This window comes from Mercenaria mercenaria, unplaced genomic scaffold (genome assembly GCF_021730395.1).
Source record: "Mercenaria mercenaria strain notata unplaced genomic scaffold, MADL_Memer_1 contig_1992, whole genome shotgun sequence".
Classification (NCBI taxonomy): Eukaryota; Metazoa; Mollusca; class Bivalvia; order Venerida; family Veneridae; genus Mercenaria; species Mercenaria mercenaria.
The window spans coordinates 42,323-64,894 of NW_026460017.1; the positions used below are offsets into that span (position 1 = coordinate 42,323).

Below are 22,572 nucleotides of genomic sequence, written 5' to 3' on the forward strand. Positions count from 1 at the left end.
CCTTTGATTTGACCTAGTGACCTAGTTTTTGACCCCACGTAACCCAGACTTGATATTGTCCAAAACTTCATGGTAACAAACATTCTGATCAAATTTTATGAAAATAGAATCAAAAATGTGCCCCCTATTGTGAAAACAAGTTTATTCTTTGATTTGATCTGGTGACCTAGTTTTTGACCCCACATGACCCGGATAAAAATTCATTCGATATTTCATGCAGACAAACCTTCTGACCAAGTTTGATGCACATCAAATGAACAAGAGTGTTAACAGGATTTTCCTTTGATTTGACTGGGTGACCTAGTTTTTGACCCAATATGACCCAGTTTCGAACTTGGCCTAGGAATCATCAAGATAAACATTCTGACCAAGTTTCATGAAGATAGGGTCATAAATGTGGCCTCTAGGTTGTTAACAAGCTTTTCCTTTGATTTGACCTGATGACCTAGTTTTTGACCCGACATGACCCAGTTTCGATACAGCCTAGAGATCATCAAGATAATCATTCTGTGCAAGTTTGTATCAAATCAAAGCATAAATGAAACCTCTATATGGCTGAAAGGGGCAAAATAGAAAATTTTGCCCCTTTCAGGGGCAGTAACTTTAGAACTCATGAAGGAATCTAGCCGGCTTTCGAAAGGAACCGAGATCTTATTGTGACTTAAGTTGTGTGTAAGTGTGGTTAAAATCAAATATAAAATGTCAATTCTATCGTGTTCACAAGGTAAAAATTAACAAATTTTGGCCCTTTCAGGGGTCAATCAGGGGCCGTAACTCCAGAACCTATGAATGGATCTGACTGATTCATTATGGAATCCAAGAGTTATTGTTGTTAAAGATATTTTGCAAGTTTGTGTCAAATTAAACCATAAATGAAGTCTCTATATAGCTGCAAAAGCCAAAATAGCAAATTTTGGCCCTTTAAGGGGCCATAACTCTGCAACCCATGATCGGATCTGGCCAGTTTTCGAAAGGAACCGAGATATTACGCCAATACAAGTTGTGTGCAAGTTTGGATAAAGTTGATTGCAAAATGTGGTCTCTATTGTGTTCACAAGGTGAAAATTAACAAATTTTCGCCCTTTAAGGGGTCATAACTCTAGAACCCATGATGGGATCTGGCCAGTTTTCGAAAGGAACCAAGATATTATGCCAGTACAAGTTGTATGCAAGTTTGGTTTAAACATATTTTATTAGCGAGATACATAGTTTACAAAATATATACAATCTAACAAATTCAGAAAAACGCTTAGGATAGGATCGAAAGCCTATGGCTTATATAGATCTTTTCCTGTATGCAAGTTTGATTAAAGTTGATTGCAAAATGTGGTCTCTATCGTGTTCACAAGCCAAAAATAGCAAATTTAGGCCTTTTAAGGGGCCACAACTCTGGAACCCATGATGGGACCTGGCCAGTTTTCAAAAGGAACCGAGATATTATGCCAATACAAGTTGTGTGCAAGTCTGATTAAAGTTGACTGCAAAAATGTGGTCTCTATCGTGTTCACAAGAAATTGTGAACGGATGGACGACGGACAAAATGCGATCACAAAAGCTCACCCTGTCACTATCACGGGTGGTAAACGCGCAATCCAATTCCCGCTGGGAATACGCTTAAAATGGGTTGCGCAACGTCTGGTGCTGGTGTTGCGCGCAAAAAAAGACGAAACTGAGGCATGTGAAGTTATGATTTTGCTTAATATGAGACAAGAATAAATTTTCTCGAAAAAAGCAAAATGCTATTCGACACAAACATGATAATACATCATATATGTAAAATATCTGGTTTGTAATTTATGATTCGGCTCTATTATCACAAAATCCCAGGCGACACGAAGCATGAAAAAAGTATGAAATCAACAAAAAATGAAAGTTTCTGACCTCATATGCCTAAACTGAGGACATCTGATGCTTTTTTTGGTAACTCAACGGTTATAAAGTAACGAATATCAAAATTATTTGCTTCAAATCCTGCTTACGGGGACATAATTGACAAAAAATCATCGGGAATGGGGTTGTGCACCGGGAATGGAGTTGCTCGTATACATCATAATGTATATACTGTATACGCGCAACTCCATTTCCGGGGCGCAACCCCATTCCCGATTATTTTTTGCCAATCTTTCCCCCAAAAGCAACACTTTCATTCAAATGTATGTAATATTCATGACTGTTTTACACGTGTTTGATCATTAGAAGCGTCACATTTCCAGAAAGAAGGCACCTGAGTTAGAAAATTTGCATTTTTCATGACTCCCTGCTTTTTTGACAGTTCGAGCCAGCAGAGTTTTCGTGATAACAGAGCTGATTCTTAAATTAATAAGTTGGTATTTCACACATATGATCTTTATTCATTTTTGTGTCGAATAGCATTTTGCTTTTTTTCAAAAACATTCGTAAATGTGTCATTATTTACAAAAACAAAAACTCACCTACCTCGATTTTGTTGTATTGATGAGCAACACCAGCACCGGAAGTCGCGCAACCCATTTTTAGCGTATTCCCAGTGGGAATTGCATTGCGCGTTTACCACCCGTGACTATGTGACAGGTGAGCTAATAAAACACAAAATAAAACTGTCAATATAATTTTTTCTAGGGTGCCTCAAGTAAACGGATTTAATTAGACGGAATTCTAACTCCAACATTGACAAGGCAGTCTTGAAAGACAGCTAAATCCCCCACCACTGCTATGGATAGTGAAAGGGTAAACCTTTGACCTTTAGCTGTGACCTTGACCTTGAACTGACATGGCTGACTTATGAATTCTGCACAACTTCTTGATGAGGTGATTATTTGACCAAAGTTTCATGAAAATCCTTCAAGGGGTTTAGAAGATACAGAGCTCAAACCTTTGACCTTGAGTTGTGACCTTGACCTTGAGTTGACATGGCTGACTCATGAGTTCTTGATGAAGTGATCATTTGACCCAAGTTTGATGAAAAAGGGGTTTAGAAAATACAGAGTGGACACAAACTGGAAGGCTCAAACCTTTGACCCTAAGTTGTGACCTTGAGCTGGCATGGCTGACTCATGAGTTCTGCACATCGCCTTGATGAGGTGATCATTTGACCCAAGTTTCATAATAATCCTTCAAGGGAATTAGGAGATACAGAGCAGACACAAAATGGAAGGCTCAAACCTTTGACCTTCAGTTGTGACCTTGACCTTAAGCCAGCATGGCTGACTCATAAGTTCTGCAAATCGCCTTGATGAGGTGATCATTTGACCCCAGTTTGATGAAAATCCTTCAAGGGGTTTAGGAGATATAGAGCGGACACGAAATGGAAGGCTCAAACCTTTCATCCCAAGTTGTGACCTTGACCTTGAGCCGGCATGGCTGACTCATGGGTTCTGCAAATTGTCTTGATGAGGTGATCATTTGACCCAAGATTTATAAAATTCCTTCAAAGGGTTTAGGAGATATAGAGCGGACACAAAATGGAAGGCTCAAACCATTGACCTTGAGTTGTGACCTTAACCTTGAGCTGACAAGGCTGACTCATAGGTTCTGCACATCATCTTGATGAGGTGATCATTTGACCCAAGTTTGATAAAAATCCTTCAAGGGGTTAAGGAGATATGGAGCGGACACGAAAGTGTTACGGACAGACAGACGGACGGACAGAAGGACGGACGGAGACCATTCCTATAACCCCCCACCACTTATGGCGGGGGATTTAAAAATTAAGGTCGAGTCCTGTGGGACTGTTTTAAATTTTGCTCACTTCATTCAAAAATAACCTTGGGGCAGAAGTTAAACCAACTTACATTTCTTCCACAATATGTAATCTTTAGAAAGAGTAAAGGCAAAATAGAGAACTTTTACCACAGGTAACTCAGTATTTTTAAGATGTCTAACTCTGCCCCCTTCTGTTTCAGAGGTAAATTCACTTTAAACAGCAAGAAATCACTTATCAAATGAAAAATTTCCACTTTTGTACAATAAATCAATAATAAGTCTTGAAACAAGAGGGCCATGATGGCCCTATATCACTCACCTGAGTACCATTGCTCAAAATGATATGATCAAGTTTTGACATAGAGCACATAGGCATACACATTAAATATCATCAGGATAAACATTTTCTTGTAACAGTCCCTTTTGACCTAGTCAGGGCAAATTTCCATACCAAGTTTGAGGGTCCTAGGCTTAAATGCTGCATTTTTGTACGAACATGACTATTCCTTACCCTGGAAGACTTAAATAACATTTAAAACCAATCTCATTAGACGCTGCTGACATATATTCATTTACATAAAATAAAGGGAGGTAATTTGTCATAAATTCAGTCAAAAGTTATCTACCACGATTGTCCGAGTCCATCTGATGGCACAAATGACATTTCAAATCAGTATCTTCATTGGTTACTGAGATACACCCATTTTAATTTGAAACAAAGGGAGGTAATTTGACATAAAATCAGTCCATAGCTATCTACCCTGATTGCCTCAGTCCAACTAAAGACAATAATGAAATTTCAAATGAGTTCTATAAATATTTATCGAGATAAATCCATTTTTATTAAAATCAGGGGAGGTAATCATGCATTGGTATATACAAGTAGAAGATACAGAGTACAAGCCTATACAACAATATATTAGTAAAGTATTCATATCCATAAATGTTCAATCAAGCGTTATCTAATATGACTATTTCTTACCATGGAAGACATAAATAACATTTCAAACCAATCTCATTAGAAGCTGCTAAGGTGCATTCATTCAGATAAAAAATAAAGGGAGGTAATTTGTCATAAATTCAGTCAATATGTATCTTCACTGATTGTCCAAGTCTATCTGTTGACATAAATGAAATTTCAGATCAGTATCTTCATTAGTTATGGAGATATACCCATTTTAATTTGAAATAAAGGGAGGTAATTTGACATAAAATCAGTCCATAGTTATCTACCCTGATTGTCTCAGTCCAACTAATGACAATAATGAAATTTCAAATAAGTCCTATAAGTACTTACTGATATAAATCCATTTTGATTACCATCAATGGAGGTAATCAGATATAAAATAACTGTGGAACCTACAATTGGATCTGACAGATTCGTCATATAATCCAAGATTTATTGTTGTTGAAGATATTTTGGAGGTTTGTATCAAATCAAACCATAAATGAAGTCTCTATATGGCTGCAAAAGCCAAAATAGCAAATTTTTGACCATAAAGGGGCCATAACTCTAAAACCCATGACGGAATTTGGCCAGTTCCAGAAAGGAACCAAGATCTTGTGGTGATACAAGTTGTGTGCAAGTTTGGTTAAAATCAAATCATAAATGAAGCTGCTATTGTGCAGACAAGGTCAAAATAGCTAATTTTGGCCCTTTCAGGGGCCATAACTCTTGAACCCATTATGGGATCTGGCCGGTCCAAGAAAGGAACCAAGATCTTATGGTGACACAAGTTTTGTGCAAGTTTGATTAAATTCAAATCATAAATGAAGCTGCTATTGTGCAGACAAGGTCAAAATAGCTAATTTTGGCCCTTTCAGGGGCCATAACTCTGGAACCCATGATGGAATCTGGCCAGTTCAAGAAAGGAACCAAGATCTTATGGTGATACAAGTTGTGTGCAAGTTTCGTAAAAATCAAATCATAAATAAAGCTGGTATTGTGCAGACAAGGTCAAAATAGCTAATTTTGGCCCTTTCAAGGGCCATAACTCTGGAACCCCTAATAGGATCTGGCCAGTTCAAGAAAGGAATCGAGATCTTATGGTGATACAAGTTGTGTGCAAGTTTGGTTAAAAAAAAATAATAAATGAAACCACTATCATGCAGACAAGAAATTGTTGACGGACGTACAGACGCACGCACGCACAGACGAAGGGTGATTACAAAAGCTCACCTTGTCACTATGTCTTACTGTGCCACACATTCATGCCCAATAATTTTAAAATCCATGCATGAATGACAAAGATATGGACCGGACATGCCCATCATTGCACTATCATGAAATATGACCTTTAACGTCTAAGTGTGACCTTGACTTTTGAGCTACGGACCTGGGTCTTGCGCGCGACACGTCGTCTTACTGTGGTACACATTCATGCCCAATAATTTTAAAATCCATGCATGAATGACAAAGATATGGACCGGACATGCCCATCAATGCACTATCATGAAATATGACCTTTAACGTCTAAGTGTGACCTTGACCTTTGAGCTACAGACCTGGGTCTTACGCGCGACACGCCGTCTTAATGTGCCACACATTTATGCGTAGTTACTTGAAAATCCATCCATGGATGACAAAGATATGGACCGGACACGCCCATCAATGCACTATCATGAAAAATGACCTTTAACGTCTAAGTGTGACCTTGACCTTTGAGCTACGGACCTGGGTCTGGCGCGCGACACGTTGTCTTACTGTGGTACACATTCATGCCAAGTTATTTGAAAATCCATCCATGGATGACAAAGATATGGACCGGACACGAAAATTGCGGACAGACCGACAGACGGTTCAAAAACTATATGCCTCCCTTCGGGGGCATAAAAATTTGGTCCCAGTGGGGCTTGAACCTACGCCCCCTGAAAAATTTCAGTCACAGTATGTTTATGGTAGGAACTGAATACTCTTCAAAAGGAGGTACTCTATCACGGGTCTAATACCTTAAAACTTCATCGAGATACACAATGGTTTACTTTGTTATGAGGGAATTTATGGACTGTAAAACAATAGAAGGGCAGTAACTCTTAAAGTACAAAAGTGATCCTGACAAAACTGCGCATGCACCAGCACCTTACAGTGATCTACATTTTGTGTAAAGTTTCAATAAGATCAATCTGACACAGGTTACTTAGATAGTCAAAAATACCTATTATTTACCAAATCACGGGGAAAAACTGTTTTCACTGGGTCAAGGGGGATAATACTATGTGACCACAGGTCATGCGCTAATTAAAAATTATATGAGGTATGTTGGTTCTAGTTAAAACACTTTTTGAAAGCTTCAACATATTTCCAGCAAGTGTTTGTGTCATATATGATGGATTGCTACTTTCTAACAATTTATTTAAACTACAAAATGTTGCTTTAAGACATGTTGCAAGTTAGCAGTTACAAGACTGGCCAATTAACTCATTTTTTCTCCCTCTGTTCTCTGTATCAAAATTTTCCAACACTGAGAAATGTACTATGAAAGGTATATACGTGACTGAGCATAATTATCAGGTAAATATTTCAAACTACAAAAGCTGTAGTCATTATAAGATAGTTCTACATTTTCCAAGAAATTTCATACACAAAATTTAGACATTTTCTAGTTTTAAGGTTAAACAGGTTATCTTTGTCTTATACCTTTGCATTGCTCCTGGGTGATGTCGTTACAACCTGTAATTTTCAGTCTGAACACGCTGTGACTTCTGGACGACCTCTCGTTACAATTTGTCTCTCCTACTGCACGATTTCTTGATGCCATTTTCAGCAGATCAGTAATCTGAAAGACAGTGATTATTTAAAGTCTACATTCTGCACGTATACCACTCACAGGAGATGCAAGTTAATAAAGGATAATTGTCCCTGAGGATTAAAAACAGGTGAATGAAGACAAAGTAAAGTCCCATACTGGCAGGTGACAAATTAGATACAAGCACACAAACATACTGTGTTAAAATGCAAAAAGTTTGGATATAAATTAGCATATCTAAAACTCTACAGCTGATAATTTCTCTTAACATCTCATACAAACAAGAGCTGTCAGAGGACAGCAACGCTTGACTATTCAACAGCCTACAAAAACTTAACCAACAAGAGCTGTCACTAATGGTGACAAATGCCCCCGCAGCACCTTGACCTTTGACCTGGTGACCCCAAAGTCAGTAGGTGTGGTGTACTCAATAAGTACTATCAGCATGTGAAGTTTGAAGGCCCTGGGTACAGTGGTTCGCGAGTAAAGTGCCTTCATGCAAAAAGTTAATGTAGGCCCCTGTGACCTTGACCTTTGACCTGGTGACCCCAAAGTCAGTAGGGGTGATGTACTCAATAAGTACTATCAGCAGGTGAAGTTTGAAGGCCCTGGGTATAGTGGTTCGCGAGTAAAGTGCCTTCATGCAAAAAGTTAATGTAGGCCCCTGCGACCTTGACCTTTGACCTGGTGATCCCAAAGTCAGTACGGGTGGTATACTCAATAAGTACTATCAGCATGTGAAGTTTGAAGGTCCTGGGTGCAGTGGTTCACGAGTACAGTGCTTTCATGCAAAAAGTTAACGTTGTGACGAACGAACGAACAAACGGACGGACAGTTGAAAACTAATATGCCCCCGAAAATGCCTCCCTTCGGGGGCATAAAAACTGCTAAATCAAAAAAGGGGCATAATTTTGTAAAATGCAAAATAGAGTTATGGAACCTGTGCACTGCATGTCAGATCATGACAGTGAACAAGGGTGTGAAGTTTAAATCCATTCCCATTAGTGGGTACAGCGATATCAGCTTACATACTAAAACAACCAAAAACTGCTAAGTCGAAAAAGGGGCATAATTTTGTAAAAATGCAAAGTAGAGTTATGGAACCTGTGCACTGCATGTCAGATCATCACAGTGAACAAGTGTGTGAAGTTTATGAAATTTCATTCACTATTCATAGTGATTATAGGTTTGCAGCCTATTATACTTGATTTTCGCCAAGTTGCTAACAATCGTGTTATGTTAGTAGAATTGTATAGGTTATTTGCAAAGATGTTAGGTTTCAAGAAACTACCTGAATTTAACCTGTTAATGGCATAGAAATTAGGGTTTGCAGCATTTTATCTGATTTTCACTTGTTATTGAAAGTGAAACTGTTACCTGATTTTCACAAGTAATTGGTACAGTTGTTAGGTTTGTCACCATCACGTCATTGCCACCTGTCCCAGTCATCTTTATTTCATGTTTAACATCAGCTGCATGGTTGCCCAACAGATCTCTAATGGTTTCATTGTAGATTTCTAGAAATGAGCCTTCAAATTCATACTGAAATTAGAAAACAAACACCACTTATAACAAGAGGGTCATGATGACCCTGGATCGCTCACCCGAGTAATATGAGCTACATGTTTCAAATGTCAAATTGATGATTTTTAGAAATGTTTTGAAAGATTTTCCGAAGTACAATCAAGTAACCCCTGGGACGGGCCCAATTTAACCCCGGGGGTCATGATTTGAACAAATTTGTAGAAGTCTACTAGGCAATGTTACGTATCAAATATCTAAGATCTAGGCTTTCTGGTTTATTTTTAGCAAATTTATGAAGATTTCCCTATGTACAATCAAGTAACCCCTGGAGCTGGGTCAATTTGACCTGGGGGGGTCAAGATTTGAACAAATTTTGTAGAGGTCCACTAGGCAATGCTACATGTCAAATATCTAAGCTCTAGGCCTTCTGGTTTATTTTTAAAAAAATTTTGAAGATTTTCCTATAGAAATCTATGTAAAATCAAGTGACCCCTGGGGCGGGGTCACGATTTGAACAACTTTAGTAGAGGTCCACTAGGCAATGCTACATGTCAAATAACTAAGCTCTAGGGCTTCTGGTTTCTGAAAAGAAGATTTTTAAAGTTTTTCCTTTCGGTTGCCATGGCAACCAGAGTTCTGCATGGAATTCAATTCTTTGAATAATTTTTGTAGAGCTTCACCCAAGGAACATTCCTGTGAAGTTTGGATGAAATTGGCCTAGCGGTTTATGAGGGGATGTCATTTAAAGTAAAAGTTTACGTACGGACAACGGACGGTGAGCGATCAGAATAGCTCACCCTGAGCCTTTGGCTATGGTGAGCTAAAAACTCTAAAGCTTTGAAATTATATGAGCATCACTCATGAAACATGGTACAGATAAGAGATAGCACTTTAAATTATCTAGCCTCCTACAAGTTTCTTGCATTTCCATTGGTCAATAGGCGTCACGTGGAGACAGGATATATTCCATATCCTGCTAGTACATTACAGATATGAATAAATGAAAACAAGCAAATTCGATGAATTGGAATCCCCCGCCGAAAGGGTTTGTGGTGAGGAATGGCAAAAAGATACATCCGGCAAAAAGTTAAGGATGTTAATAAGAAGCAAATAATTTCATTAGTCAAAATCAATTTAACAGAAAACAAATGTTTAATTAAAGAGTACATAATAAATGTATGATACTTTGATCCTGACTAAAGAATTTATTTTGAATGGGATATGCTTACTGTAATAAGCTTAGCTTTTAAAATTAAATGGTTAATTGAAATGTGAGCTTGAAGTTTAACTGGAATGAAATATTGTCTTTGAGTGGTTTGGCACCAGGTGTTGCTGTTTTACGTTTGAACTTAAAAGATCAGATGTCCTTAAGAGAACACAGATAAGATATCTTGAACATGGCTGAGGGCAAGGTTTGTGCAGTCACAACTTAACATGTTGAAGGTTTGAACATTTAAAAAAAAAAAAAAAAAAAAAAGGAATGGAAATATATATATCTATATATAGATATATGTATATATTTATTTTTTTTAGGGGGTGGGGATGCAGGGGAACGGGAGAGGAAACAAAATTTCACATGTTGATTATAAATATTGATTGAAAATTAAAAATGAAAAAAAAAAAAAAAAAAAAGGTAAAAGGGTGAAGTTGGAGGGAGGGGGGGGGGGGGGGCAGAGGATGCATGATCAGTGGTGGGCATGACTGGGTGGAGAAGTGAGGTGGGGGAATGGTACAACTTGGAAGGTTTGAAAAAAATCTAAAATAAGAAATGAAAATAAAAAAAAAAAAAATTTTTTCGGGGGGAAGGGGGATTGGGAGGGGAGGGGGTGTGACCAAGGCAAGTGGGTGACCAGATGTGGGTGCACAACTTCACATGTTTATAATAAATGTTCACAGAAAAGAATGAAAGAAATTTAATGAAATTCTGCCAAATGGTAAGTTTGTTATGTACAAATATGTGGATTTTTAGACAATTAAAGGGCAATAACTCTGAAGTAACAAAAAGAAATCCATACAAAATTGTCTGTGCACAACCACATTATAGTGCTCTAAATTCTGTTAAAGTTTCATAGTTCTAGGTCAAATATATCAAAAGTTACGATGCAGAAATTGGCATATCTATAGTACCCTATATAGTTAACACTAGAAACTTCTAAGGGCCATAACTCTGGTGTTACTTGGGCAATCTGTCTGAAACTTGATGGGCTCCATAACCTCATAGTGGTGAACATGTATATGAAGTTTGTTTGAATAAAATCTAAAATAAGGAATGAATTTTTTTTTTTTTTTTTTGTGTGGTGGGGGGGGGAGGTGTCGGGGGATAGTGTGGGGAGGTGTGTGATCAAGGTAAGGGGTGACCAGGTGTGGGTACACAACTTCACATGTTTACAATAAATGTTCATGGAAAAGAATGAAAGAAATTTAATGAAATTCTACCAAATGGTAAGTTTGTTATGTACAAATATGTGGATTTTTATACAATTAAAGGGCAATAACTCTTAATTTACAAATAAATCCAAATGAAATTGTGTGTACACAACCACATTATGGTGATCTAAATTCTGTTTAAATTTCATAGTCCTAGGTCAAATATATCAAAAGTTATGATGCAGAAATTGCCATATTTATAGTACCCTATATAGTTAACACTAGAAACTTCTAAGGGCCATAACTCTGGTGTTACTTGGGCAATCTGACTGAAACTTGACGGGCCGCAAGAACTCATTGTGGTGATCATGTATATGAAGTTTTAAATAAATATTCCCAACCATTTCCTAGATATGGCTCCGGACGGACGGACAGAAAGACGGAAGGACGGAAAGACGGACGGACAACGCCAAAACTATATCCCTCCGACTTTCGTCGGGGGATAACAAAATGGCTGCCGCGTCGCTTTTGTAGTATTATCGTGTGTGATTATTACAGCTCTGGTAGAAGATGTCTCTTGCTACAAAATTTTAGTGTTCTGTCACCACAGTTATCAACCCGCTGCGCGTGTTTATAGTCATATGACGTCATTCTGTTATTGTGTGAGAAAATGGCGTTCCCAAACAAAAAATGGTTCGCCCAAACGACAGATGTTGAAGCGAATTCCAAAAGATTGAAGCTGAACTCGGACAATACTTTACGTTCTAATAAAAAAGCAGCAAAGATTTTAAAGGATTATTTAAAAGAATCTGGAAAAGATACGGAATTTGAGCTTTTAAGTGCCACTGAATTGAACTTGGTGTTGATGCAATTTTACATGGACATTAGAAAACACGACAGGGAAATGTACAAGACAAATTCATTTGAAGCTGTTAGAAATGGACTAAAGAGGTACTTGCAAATGCCTCCTTTCAACAAAGGATTTGATATCGTGAAAGACTCTGAATTTAAAGAGGCAAATTTAAACTTTCAAGCAACATTGGCAGAATTAAAACGTTTGGGATTAGGAAATACCACTCATCATCCAGTTATTAATGAAGAAGACAGGAAAAAACTTTACACATCTATATATATGTCGCCAGATACACCTACGGGTCTTGCTAACAAGGTCCAATTTGATATCCGACAATTTTTCTGCCGTAGGGGAACAGAAAACATGCATCAAATGACAAAATCCACATTTGCAGTTGGCATTGACAACACTACTGGTCTCAAATATGTATACAAGGCTTGTGATGAGATGACAAAAAACCATAGAGAGTCTGACAAGGAAAACTTCTCCGGCATCATGCCAGAATCACAAGGTATGTTGAAATAGATTTATAAGATTACCGAAAAATTACTTTCAAAATTAAATAATAGATATTTAAAGAGGTGGTTGTAAATCTGGTTTATTGATTGGATGCACGACTTGGTTAGTGACAGAATATGGGATATTCGCTGAACATATTGAAATCCCATATCATGCTTGTCAAAACATTTGACGCAATCCTAGGAAATAATGCATTATTTTATAAGTGCAATAACCCACTCACGTCAAAATTGAAAGCAGGTTTCGATGAAATATTCATCGCTGCCGACGCTTTACATGATAATTATAATGAAAAAAAGCAAGAGCATATAAATAAACATTATTTTGGTCCTTCAAAGTTTTGATGTTTAGACTGCCACGTCACAAAAATTAACAAATCGAATCATTTCGACTACAAATCACGCAAGAACAAATTAATCTTAAGACATGAAATTTATATAACAAATCTGTATAATCTAAAACAGTCTCTTGTTCTACTTTGATTAAATTGCACTAAAATTAATGATTTTCTTTTTCTTTTATATCTTTTCAGGCTCACCATACTGTTCGGTGGCATCTTTTGAGAAATATGTAAGCCTTCTACATCCGGGAAATGACAGGTTATGGCAGAAACCTCTTGAAAGCTTCCAAGAAGATAATACAGTGTGGTACTGTAATTCACCAATTGGAGAAAGAAAATTGACTTCATTTATGTCAGGGTTGAGTAAAAAATGTGAATTATCTGAGGTGTACACAAATCACTCCAGTCGTGCCACTGGGGCAACTATTCTTTCCAAAAATATGTATAATGCAGCTCAGATCATGGCTGTTACAGGCCACAAGTCGGTTCAGTCTTTAACTACGTATCAGAGGGTTGATACGGATGAGAAAATTAAAATGGGACAGACTATTTCAGCAAATGTGCTTCCTCTAAATCAGTGTAATCAACAACTATCAGTACAGGCCCCGGCTCGTGCGGCTTTAACATACCAATCGTCTGATCTAGTTCCAGCTGTTACATCATCTAGTAGTAATAATGTAGCCGTGGGTTCTGCTCTAGACTGTTTAGATGGACTTAATCTAAATGATATATTTAGTGAATTTTCACCAAATGTCCAAACAAATGTACAAACCAAGTCGGCTTCAGCCTGTATGCAGACAAACCCTCAAGTCTTCTATGGAAATGTCACAATAATTCAAAACCTTACTATTAACAAATAGTTTTTCTCCTCATTTCTGAGGTTGTTTGTGTTGTTACATTTGTTTAATAATTTTAATTGTAAAGTATTCACCATATTTTTCAATTTAATCACAGTTTACTGTAAGTTTGATGCAGTAAGTGTAATTAACATTGTTTGAAAATTTACATGCGGCACATGCAGTAACAATTTTATTGTGCTAACAGTTGAAAGTATTTCGTTTAGGAGCAACAAACATGATATATGTCATATCTGCAATTGCATATCACTCACTTTGAGTGGAAAGGCTCTATCCGTCTTTTTTATTGTTTATTATTAAATTGCTAGTTTTTTTTAAGGGTATGTTCTTGCTTTTTTCATTGTGAATGTACATTTAACCTTGAAGTCGAACGTCATTTTTTCACACAATAACAGGATATATGTGAATTTGTGGATTTAAAAAACTCCATTTATAGTAAATCATAGTAAATTTCCATTATGAATATTGCTCACAAGATATTCAATATCCAGTATAAAAATGGAAAATATCCTGTTTCTAATGGTACAGAATACATTTAACCTTGAAGTCGAATGCCATTTTTTCACACAATAACAGAATGGATGTGGATTTGTAAAAACTCATTCATAGTAAATCATAGTAAATTTCCATTATATTACTCACTGACAAGATATTCAATATCCAGTATAAATACGGAAAACATCCTGTTTCTAATGGTACAGAATACATTTAAGTCGAGTGCCATTTTTTCACACAATAACAAAATGTATGTGGATTTATAGAAATCCATTCATAGTAAATCATAGTAAATTTACATTATGAATATTGCTTACAAGATATTAATTTCCAGTATAAATATGGAAAAAATCCTGTTTCACTTAGTACAAAATACATTAAACCTTTAAGTCGAACGCCATTTTTTCACACAATAACAGAATGTATGTTGATTTATAAAATTCCATTCATAGTAATCATAAAAAATTTCCATCCATACTCATAGTATGAATATTGCTGACAACATCCAGTATAAATATGGAAAATTTCCTGTTTCATATGTCCTTAACGTTTTTTTTTAATATATATGACATTGTGTTTTTGTTTTCTTTAAATAATATTATTTGTTTACAATTGTTGAAACTCCTGCAAATGGATTATTATTGAAACTTTGATTAAATTAAAAAAAGAATTGTGTGTTTTTGTATTTATTTTGAATACTGACTCTTAGATTTTGTAATTTCATCAGGTATTCCTGGTAATTCAGAAAAAATGGAAGTAAAGGGTAGCCCGAAAGTAATGTAGCTGTTAAAAAGTAACTATTAATTTGTGCTCACTAACAGTTCGCTTGTATTCAGTTGACACTGCAGTGGAAATTTGTTGACAAGATATGCATTTTGTGTCTTTGTCACTTGAAGGGTGCCAGTGAAAAATATACATTGTAGCAACTATGTTACTGTTCAAAATTTGGTTGTCCAGATATAGATATACAATAACTCTTCATGTACAGCAGGTCAGAAATAAAATACACCGGTAAAGTCCTGGACTCGTACTGCAATAAAACTGCATTATTAATCTGCAAATTCAGAAGATATGAAAGGAAAGGTTAGTCAGAAAGATGAAACCATTGTTGGTGACTGGATGTGAAAGTAGAAGCCTAGGTGGCAATATATAGATTTTTTTCAAAAACAACATTATTACTTTCCAGAGAGGAATTTAAAAGGTAGTCGGCTAGATAAAATCGTTACACTGCTTGTTGGTGACAGAATACGGGATATACGCTGTCTCGAAAATCCATATCAGACTCGAGCTTCGCTCTCGCCTGATATGGATTTCCTCGACAGCGTATATCCCGTATCCTGTCACCAACAAGCAGTGTAACTAATAATACATAGCCAAAACCCATGCTCATTACAAACATTACAGTTAGCATGGATTGTTGGACCATCTATCATGGTCCACGATGGTGGCTGCACTATAGTCACCAAATTTATGAAATCCTTCGTTTCTGTCAGGAAAGCACCTAGGGGCAGTGTTGAACTAGAGCAAGTCAACACACACACTTCTATCACTACAACAATCAATTCTTACACAGATCTAAGTAGGCCTTTCGGTTTTTTTGTTTATGGGAAATTAAACCAGGGCATGAAATCTTATCTGATCACCAGCTGAAACAGTCTATTGTCAATGCAAAATTAGCCTTACATCAACCTTTGTTTTTGTGTGTGTGTGTGTTTTTTAAAATGCAATCCCTAACTATATATCTACATTAATGCACCATTTTTTATCTATGGGGAAAATTAACACAACATAGAACTGCAATAGCTAATATCATGTGACAACTATGTTAACCCATCAACTTGCAAATAATTATTCCGTTTCATGGTACTACTGACTGTCTGTAGAACAGATGTCATAGCTCAAGACATTTATGTACTTAAGGTATCTATGACTTCAACTTCATTTTATTTTAACTGCCCACCTTTGTCCTCGAATTTTCCAATTTTACTGATTGAGAACAACTTGAGATATCATTTAATGTAACTATGATTGTAGCTATTTCATTCCTAATTCTCATGTACTTAAAAATATTTACAGGACAGCTAAGATATTTAATACAAAGGAGAATGTTCACTTTTGCCCAAAAATGGCCTAAAAACTGAAAGTCTCTAAATGTAGAAAAGTTTTCTTTCTGACATCAAGAAGTAGGATTTTTTGTTTTATCAAAATGCATTCAATATTTTACCATTTATTCATTATCGAAGAAAATATCTGACGTAAATGAAAATACTTTTAACATTAACGGTATGGGAAACCTTCATTTTTTTATCTGAATTTCTAAACAAATCAGAAATTTTCAATACGGGCACAGCTGTCAACCACAACCAAAAAATTCTGTGAAAGAAGCTGGATCTATGGGCAATATATTTTTATGGTCCATGACTGTGCTCACAATTAAAAACATTCCTACGTGACCTAAATATGGCAAAAACTGCCCATTTTCTCAAAAATCTATGGTTTCAGCAATATTCAGACATCTTTTGAACAAAATAAAAAATCTGTTTCAAAAAAGCTAAATTCACTAAAGAAGATAAACATTCTAGTAGCAATTTATTACTAATTCGAAAATTTTCCGAATTGTGTAGGCAATATAAGGCTTAAGTGAACCATGGCGACTATTTTACCTGCCAACCTTTATCCTCTAATTCTCTTGTACTACTGAATATTTGTAGGACAGCTCGAGATATCATTCCTCTGTTTTCCTCATCCTCTACCGACGGACCTTCCATAGTGTATGTCTTCCCACTTCCGGTCTGTCCATAAGCAAATATACAGACATTGTACCCATCCAAGGCAGACTAAAAACAAGAACAACTATTATTTATAACAGAAGAGAAAACATTTATAATACTGTATTGTCAAAGAAGAACAAGAGCTGTCTCCATAGGATGACACATGCCCCCGATGGCACTTTGAATGAATAGGACCTTTGACCTACGGACCTGGGTCTTGAGCGCGACACGTCGTCTTACTGTGGTACACATTCATGCCCAATTATTTTAAAATCCATGTATGAATGACAAAGATATGGACCGGACACGCCCATCAATGCACTATCATGAAATATGACCTTTAACGTCTAAGTGTGACCTTGACCTTTGAGCTACGGACCTGGGTCTTGCGCGCCACATGTCGTCTTACTGTGATACACATTCATGCCAAGTTATTTGAAAATCCATCCATGGATGACAAAAATATGGACCGGACACGAATGCACTATCATGAAAAATGACCTTTAACGTCTAAGTGTGACCTTGACCTTTGAGCTACGGACTTAGGTCTTGCGCGTGACACGTCGTCTTACTGTGGTACACATTCATGCCAAGTTATTTGAAAATCCATCCATGGATGACAAAGATATGGACCGGACATGAATGCACTATCATGAAAAATGACCTTTAACGTCTAAGTGTGACCTTGATCTTTGAGCTACGGACCTGGGTCTTGCGCGCGACACGTCGTCTTACTGTGGTACACATTCATGCCAAGTTATTTGAAAATCCATCCATGGATGACAAAGATATGGACCGGACACGAAAATTGTGGACAGACCGACAGACGGTTCAAAAACTATATGCCTCCCTTCGGGGGCATAAAAATTCAGTTATGTATTGTAAAGATGGGACATGTATGTAAAATTTCACCATATACTACATTTTGTGGCTTTGGCAAATATGCGTATCACAGGAGACCTTAATTAATGAGTTTCTAATTTTAGAGACATGACATCAATGATATTAGTGCCATACCAAATATTAATGTACTCAGAATACTGATTAGCAGCAGTACCACAGTGCCTATCCATATCGGCGGACTCTTAGCAAAATCTGCTATATCGGCGGTTTCTTTGCGTCGGTATCGGCTTTTCTTTGCTATTAACAATGTCCAGATCGGATGAAAAGGCGAAAAAACGAGCTGCCATGCATGATAATATGTATGCTGCTCAAAAATAAGTAGAGCACGGAACATTAGAATGACTTTACTATGTATTGTAGCGTTTACTTTTTAATTATCAGCCATTTTGCTCGCAAACTCGATGCAATTAATTGATGGTGTGCTGACATGGAACACTAACCTGACCTTTTCCACATTCTTTAATGAGTATTTTCTTTGATATCATACGTATCAAGCGCACTACATGTATTCATTTTACAATATTCTTCCAAAAAAATCTTGACAAATAGGCCGAATTGTAAATAGAATCATTCAAAACCCCTTACTTTCGGTTCTGTCGGGGCACCGGCGGTCTCTCTGCACACCAGTTTTTAATGCACAGGCAGGCTCTCTGCATTACGCACAGGCAGGCTCTATGCTAATGTCTATTTGGGCACGTTATAGCTTAATTCATTTGGTGTGTAGATCTGACTTTTTATAACTGTCAACCATCACACCTTATTTCAAAACGTCAAAAACGAAGCTGACAAGGCAGATTAAAATTTCGGATGTTCAAACCCTTACACGCACACATTGTTTCACAAAATATATACTAAATATCTGTTTGTGTATTGCTACAAACAGCTGATCTACACCAAGAAAAGGCTATTTTGAAAAGTTGTTTTTCCTCTAAAATTTCTTTCACCAGTGTCGGGTTTAGTTATTGTACGAGTGTAAAATTAAAGCTGCTTTTTTTTTTAGTTATTTTTTTTTATCTTTATTGTGTGTTTTCTTTTTCAGATATCACAGACTGCAGGTTTTTAACAAGAGCTGTCACAGGAGACAGTGCGCTCGTCTATTTCGATGCTGGATAGTGAAACTGAGCACATCTGAGGAAACTAGAGCTGTCACTGGAGTGTTTAATGACTCCAATTGTGGATGAAGATATTGCACAATAGCCTGAGTCTATGTCAAAAATATCAATTTAAAGTAATAAGAGAGGTAAAGATAAAATTTATCAAAACACTATACAAGTATATCCTAAGCAAAAAGGGGCATAATTCATTAAATATTGGTGCCAGAGTTATGCAGCTTGTGTCATATAGTGTGGGTGATGATGTTGAACAACTATTTTAAGTTTGAATCAAATCCATTCAGTAATAACAGGGACAGAGTGCAAGTGCATCAAAACTTTAACCTAAAATTCTAAGTAAAAAGGGGGAATAATTAATGAAAAATTGGTGCCAGAGTTATGCACCTTGTGTCATATGGTGTGGGTGATGATGTTGAACAACTATTTTAAGTTTGAATCAAATCCATTCAGTAATAACAGAGATAGAGTGAAAGTGCATTAAAACTTTAACCTAAAATTCTAAGTAAAAAGGGGGGGCCTCCGTGGCCGAGTGGTTAGAGTCGCTGACTTCAAATCACTTGCCCCTCACCGCTGTGGGTTCGAATCCCCGCCGGGGACATAGAATCTTTCATGTGAGGAAGCCATCCAGCTGGCTTGCGGAAGGTCGGTGGTTCTACCCAGGTGCCCGCTCGGGCCTGAAATAATGTCCGAAGGGGCACCTGGGGTCTTCCTCCACCATTAAAGCTGGAAAGTCGCCATATGACCTACACTGTGTCGGTGTGACTTAAAATCCAACAAATAAATAAGTAAAAAGGGAAATAATTCATGAAAAATTGGTCCCAGAGTTATGCACCTTGTGTCATATGATAAGGGTAATGATGTTGAACAATTGTTTAAGTTTGATTCAGATCCATTCAGTAATAACAGAGATAGAGTGAAAGTGCATAAAACTTTAACCTGAAATTCTAAGTAAAAAGGGGAATAATTCATGAAAAATTGTGTCAGAGTTATGCATCTTGTGTCATATGATGTGGGTGATGATGCTGAACAACTATTTTAAGTTTGAATCAAATCCATTCAGTAACAAGAGGACCATGATGGTCCTGAATCGCTCACCTCTTCCCACATGACCAAGTTTTGAGTATGACGTCGTTTTTTCTATTATTTGACTTATTTGACATAGTGACCTAGTTTTTAAGCTCATGTGACCCAGTTTTGAACTTGACCTAGATATTATCAAGATAAAAATTCTGACCAATTTTCATGAAGATCCATTGAAAAATATGGTCTCTAGAGAGGTCACAAGGCTTTTTCTATTATTTGACCTAATGATCTAGTTTTCAAAGGTACGTGACCCTGTTTTGAACTTTACCTAGATATCATCAAGGTGAACATTCTCACTAATTTTCATAAAGATCTCAGGAAAAATATGGCCTCTAGAGAGGTCACAAGGTTTTTCTATTTCAAGACCTACTGACCTAGTTTTTGATCGCAGTTGACCAAGTTTCAAACTTGACCTTAAATCATCAAGATAAACATTCAGACCAACTTTCATACAGATCCCATGAAAAATATGGCCTCTAGAGAGGTCACAACGTTTTTTCATTATTTGACCTACTGACCTAGTTTTTGAATGCACGTGACCCACTTTCGAACTTGACCTAGATATCATCAAGATGAACATTCTGACCAATTTTTATGGAGAACCATTCACAAGTATGGCCTCTAGAGAGGTCACAAGGTTTTTCTATTTTTAGACCTACTGACCTAGTTTTTGACCGCACATGACCCTGTTTCGAACCTGACCTAGATATCATCAAGATGAACATTCAGACCAACTTTCATACAGATCCCATGAAAAATATTGCCTTTAGAGAGGTCACAAGGTTTTTCTATTATTTGACCTACTGACCTAGTTTTTGAAGGCACGTGACCCAGTTTCAAACTTGACCTAGATATCATCAAGATGAACATTCAGACCAACTTTCATACAGATCCCATGAAAAATATGGCCTTTAGAGAGGTCACAAAGTTTTTCCATTATCTGACCTACTGACCTAGTTTTTAAAGGCACGTGACCCACTTTCGAATTTGACCTAGATATCATCAAGGTGAACATTCTGACAAATTTTCATGAAGATCTCATGAAATATATGGCCTTTAGAGAGGTCACAAAGTTTTTCCATTATCTGACCTACTGACCTAGTTTTTAAAGGCACGTGACCCACTTTCGAATTTGACCTAGATATCATCAAGGTGAACATTCTGACAAATTTTCATGAAGATCTCATGGAATATATGGCCTCTAGAGAGGTCACAAGGTTTTTCTATTTTTAGACCTACTGACCTAGTTTTTGACCGCACGTGACCACGTTTCGAACTTGACCTAGATATCATCAAGATGAACATTCAGACCAACTTTCATACAGATCCCATGAAAAATATGGCCTTTAGAGAGGTCACAAGGTTTTTCTATTATTTGACCTACTGACCTAGTTTTTGAAGGCACGTGACCCAGTTTTGAACTTGACCTAGATATCATCAAGATGAACATTCAGACCAACTTTCATACAGATCCCATGAAAAATATGGCCTCTAGAGAGATCACAAGGTTTTTCTATTATTTGACCTACTGACCTAGTTTTGAAGGCACGTGACCCACTTTCGAATTTGACCTAGATATCATCAAGGTGAACATTCTGACAAATTTTCATGAAGATCTCATGAAATATTATGGCCTCTAGAGAGGTCACAAGGTTTTTCTATTTTTAGACCTACTGACCTAGTTTTTGACCGCACGTGACCCAGTTTCAAACTTGACCTAGATATCATCAAGATGAACATTCAGACCAACTTTCATACAGATCCCATGAAAAATATGGCCTTTAGAGAGGTCACAAGGTTTTTCTATTATTTGACCTACTGACCTAGTTTTTGAAGGCACATGACCCAGTTTCGAACTTGACCTAGATATCATCGAGGTGAATTTCTGACCAATTTTCATGAAGATCTTATGAAATATATGGCCTCTAGAGAGGTCACAAGGTTTTTCTATTTTTAGACCTACTGACCTAGTTTTTGATGGAACCTGATCCAGTTTCGAACTTGACCTAGATATCATCAAGGTGAACATTCTGACCAACTTTCATAAAGATCCCATGAAAAATGTGACCTCTAGAGTGGTCACAAGCAAAAGTTTACGGACTGACGCACGCACGCACGACGGACGCCGCGTGATCACAAAAGCGCACCTTGTCACTTTGTGACAGGTGAGCTAATAACAGAGGCAGAGTGAAAGTGCATCAAAACTTTAACCTGAAATTCTAAGTAAAAAGGGGGAATAATTCATGAAAAAATGGTGCCAGAGTTATGCACCTTGTGTCATATGATGTGGATGATGATGTTGAACAACTATTTTAAGTTTG

General features: G+C 37.0%; 1 protein-coding gene across 1 annotated transcript in view; it reads right to left on the reverse strand.

Moving 5' to 3' along the window:
- Positions 1 to 17,219, reverse strand: part of LOC128552061 (carboxy-terminal kinesin 2-like) — a gene marked incomplete at its 5' end in the record, with an annotated part of 53,071 nt that extends 35,852 nt beyond the window's left edge. The window contains 3 exons of the mRNA XM_053533057.1: positions 7,319 to 7,457; positions 8,805 to 8,969; positions 17,046 to 17,219. Coding sequence (XP_053389032.1) covers positions 7,319 to 7,457; positions 8,805 to 8,969; positions 17,046 to 17,219 — 478 coding nt within the window. The remainder of the gene's footprint in view (positions 1 to 7,318; positions 7,458 to 8,804; positions 8,970 to 17,045) is intronic.
- Positions 17,220 to 22,572: the final 5,353 nt, after the last annotated feature.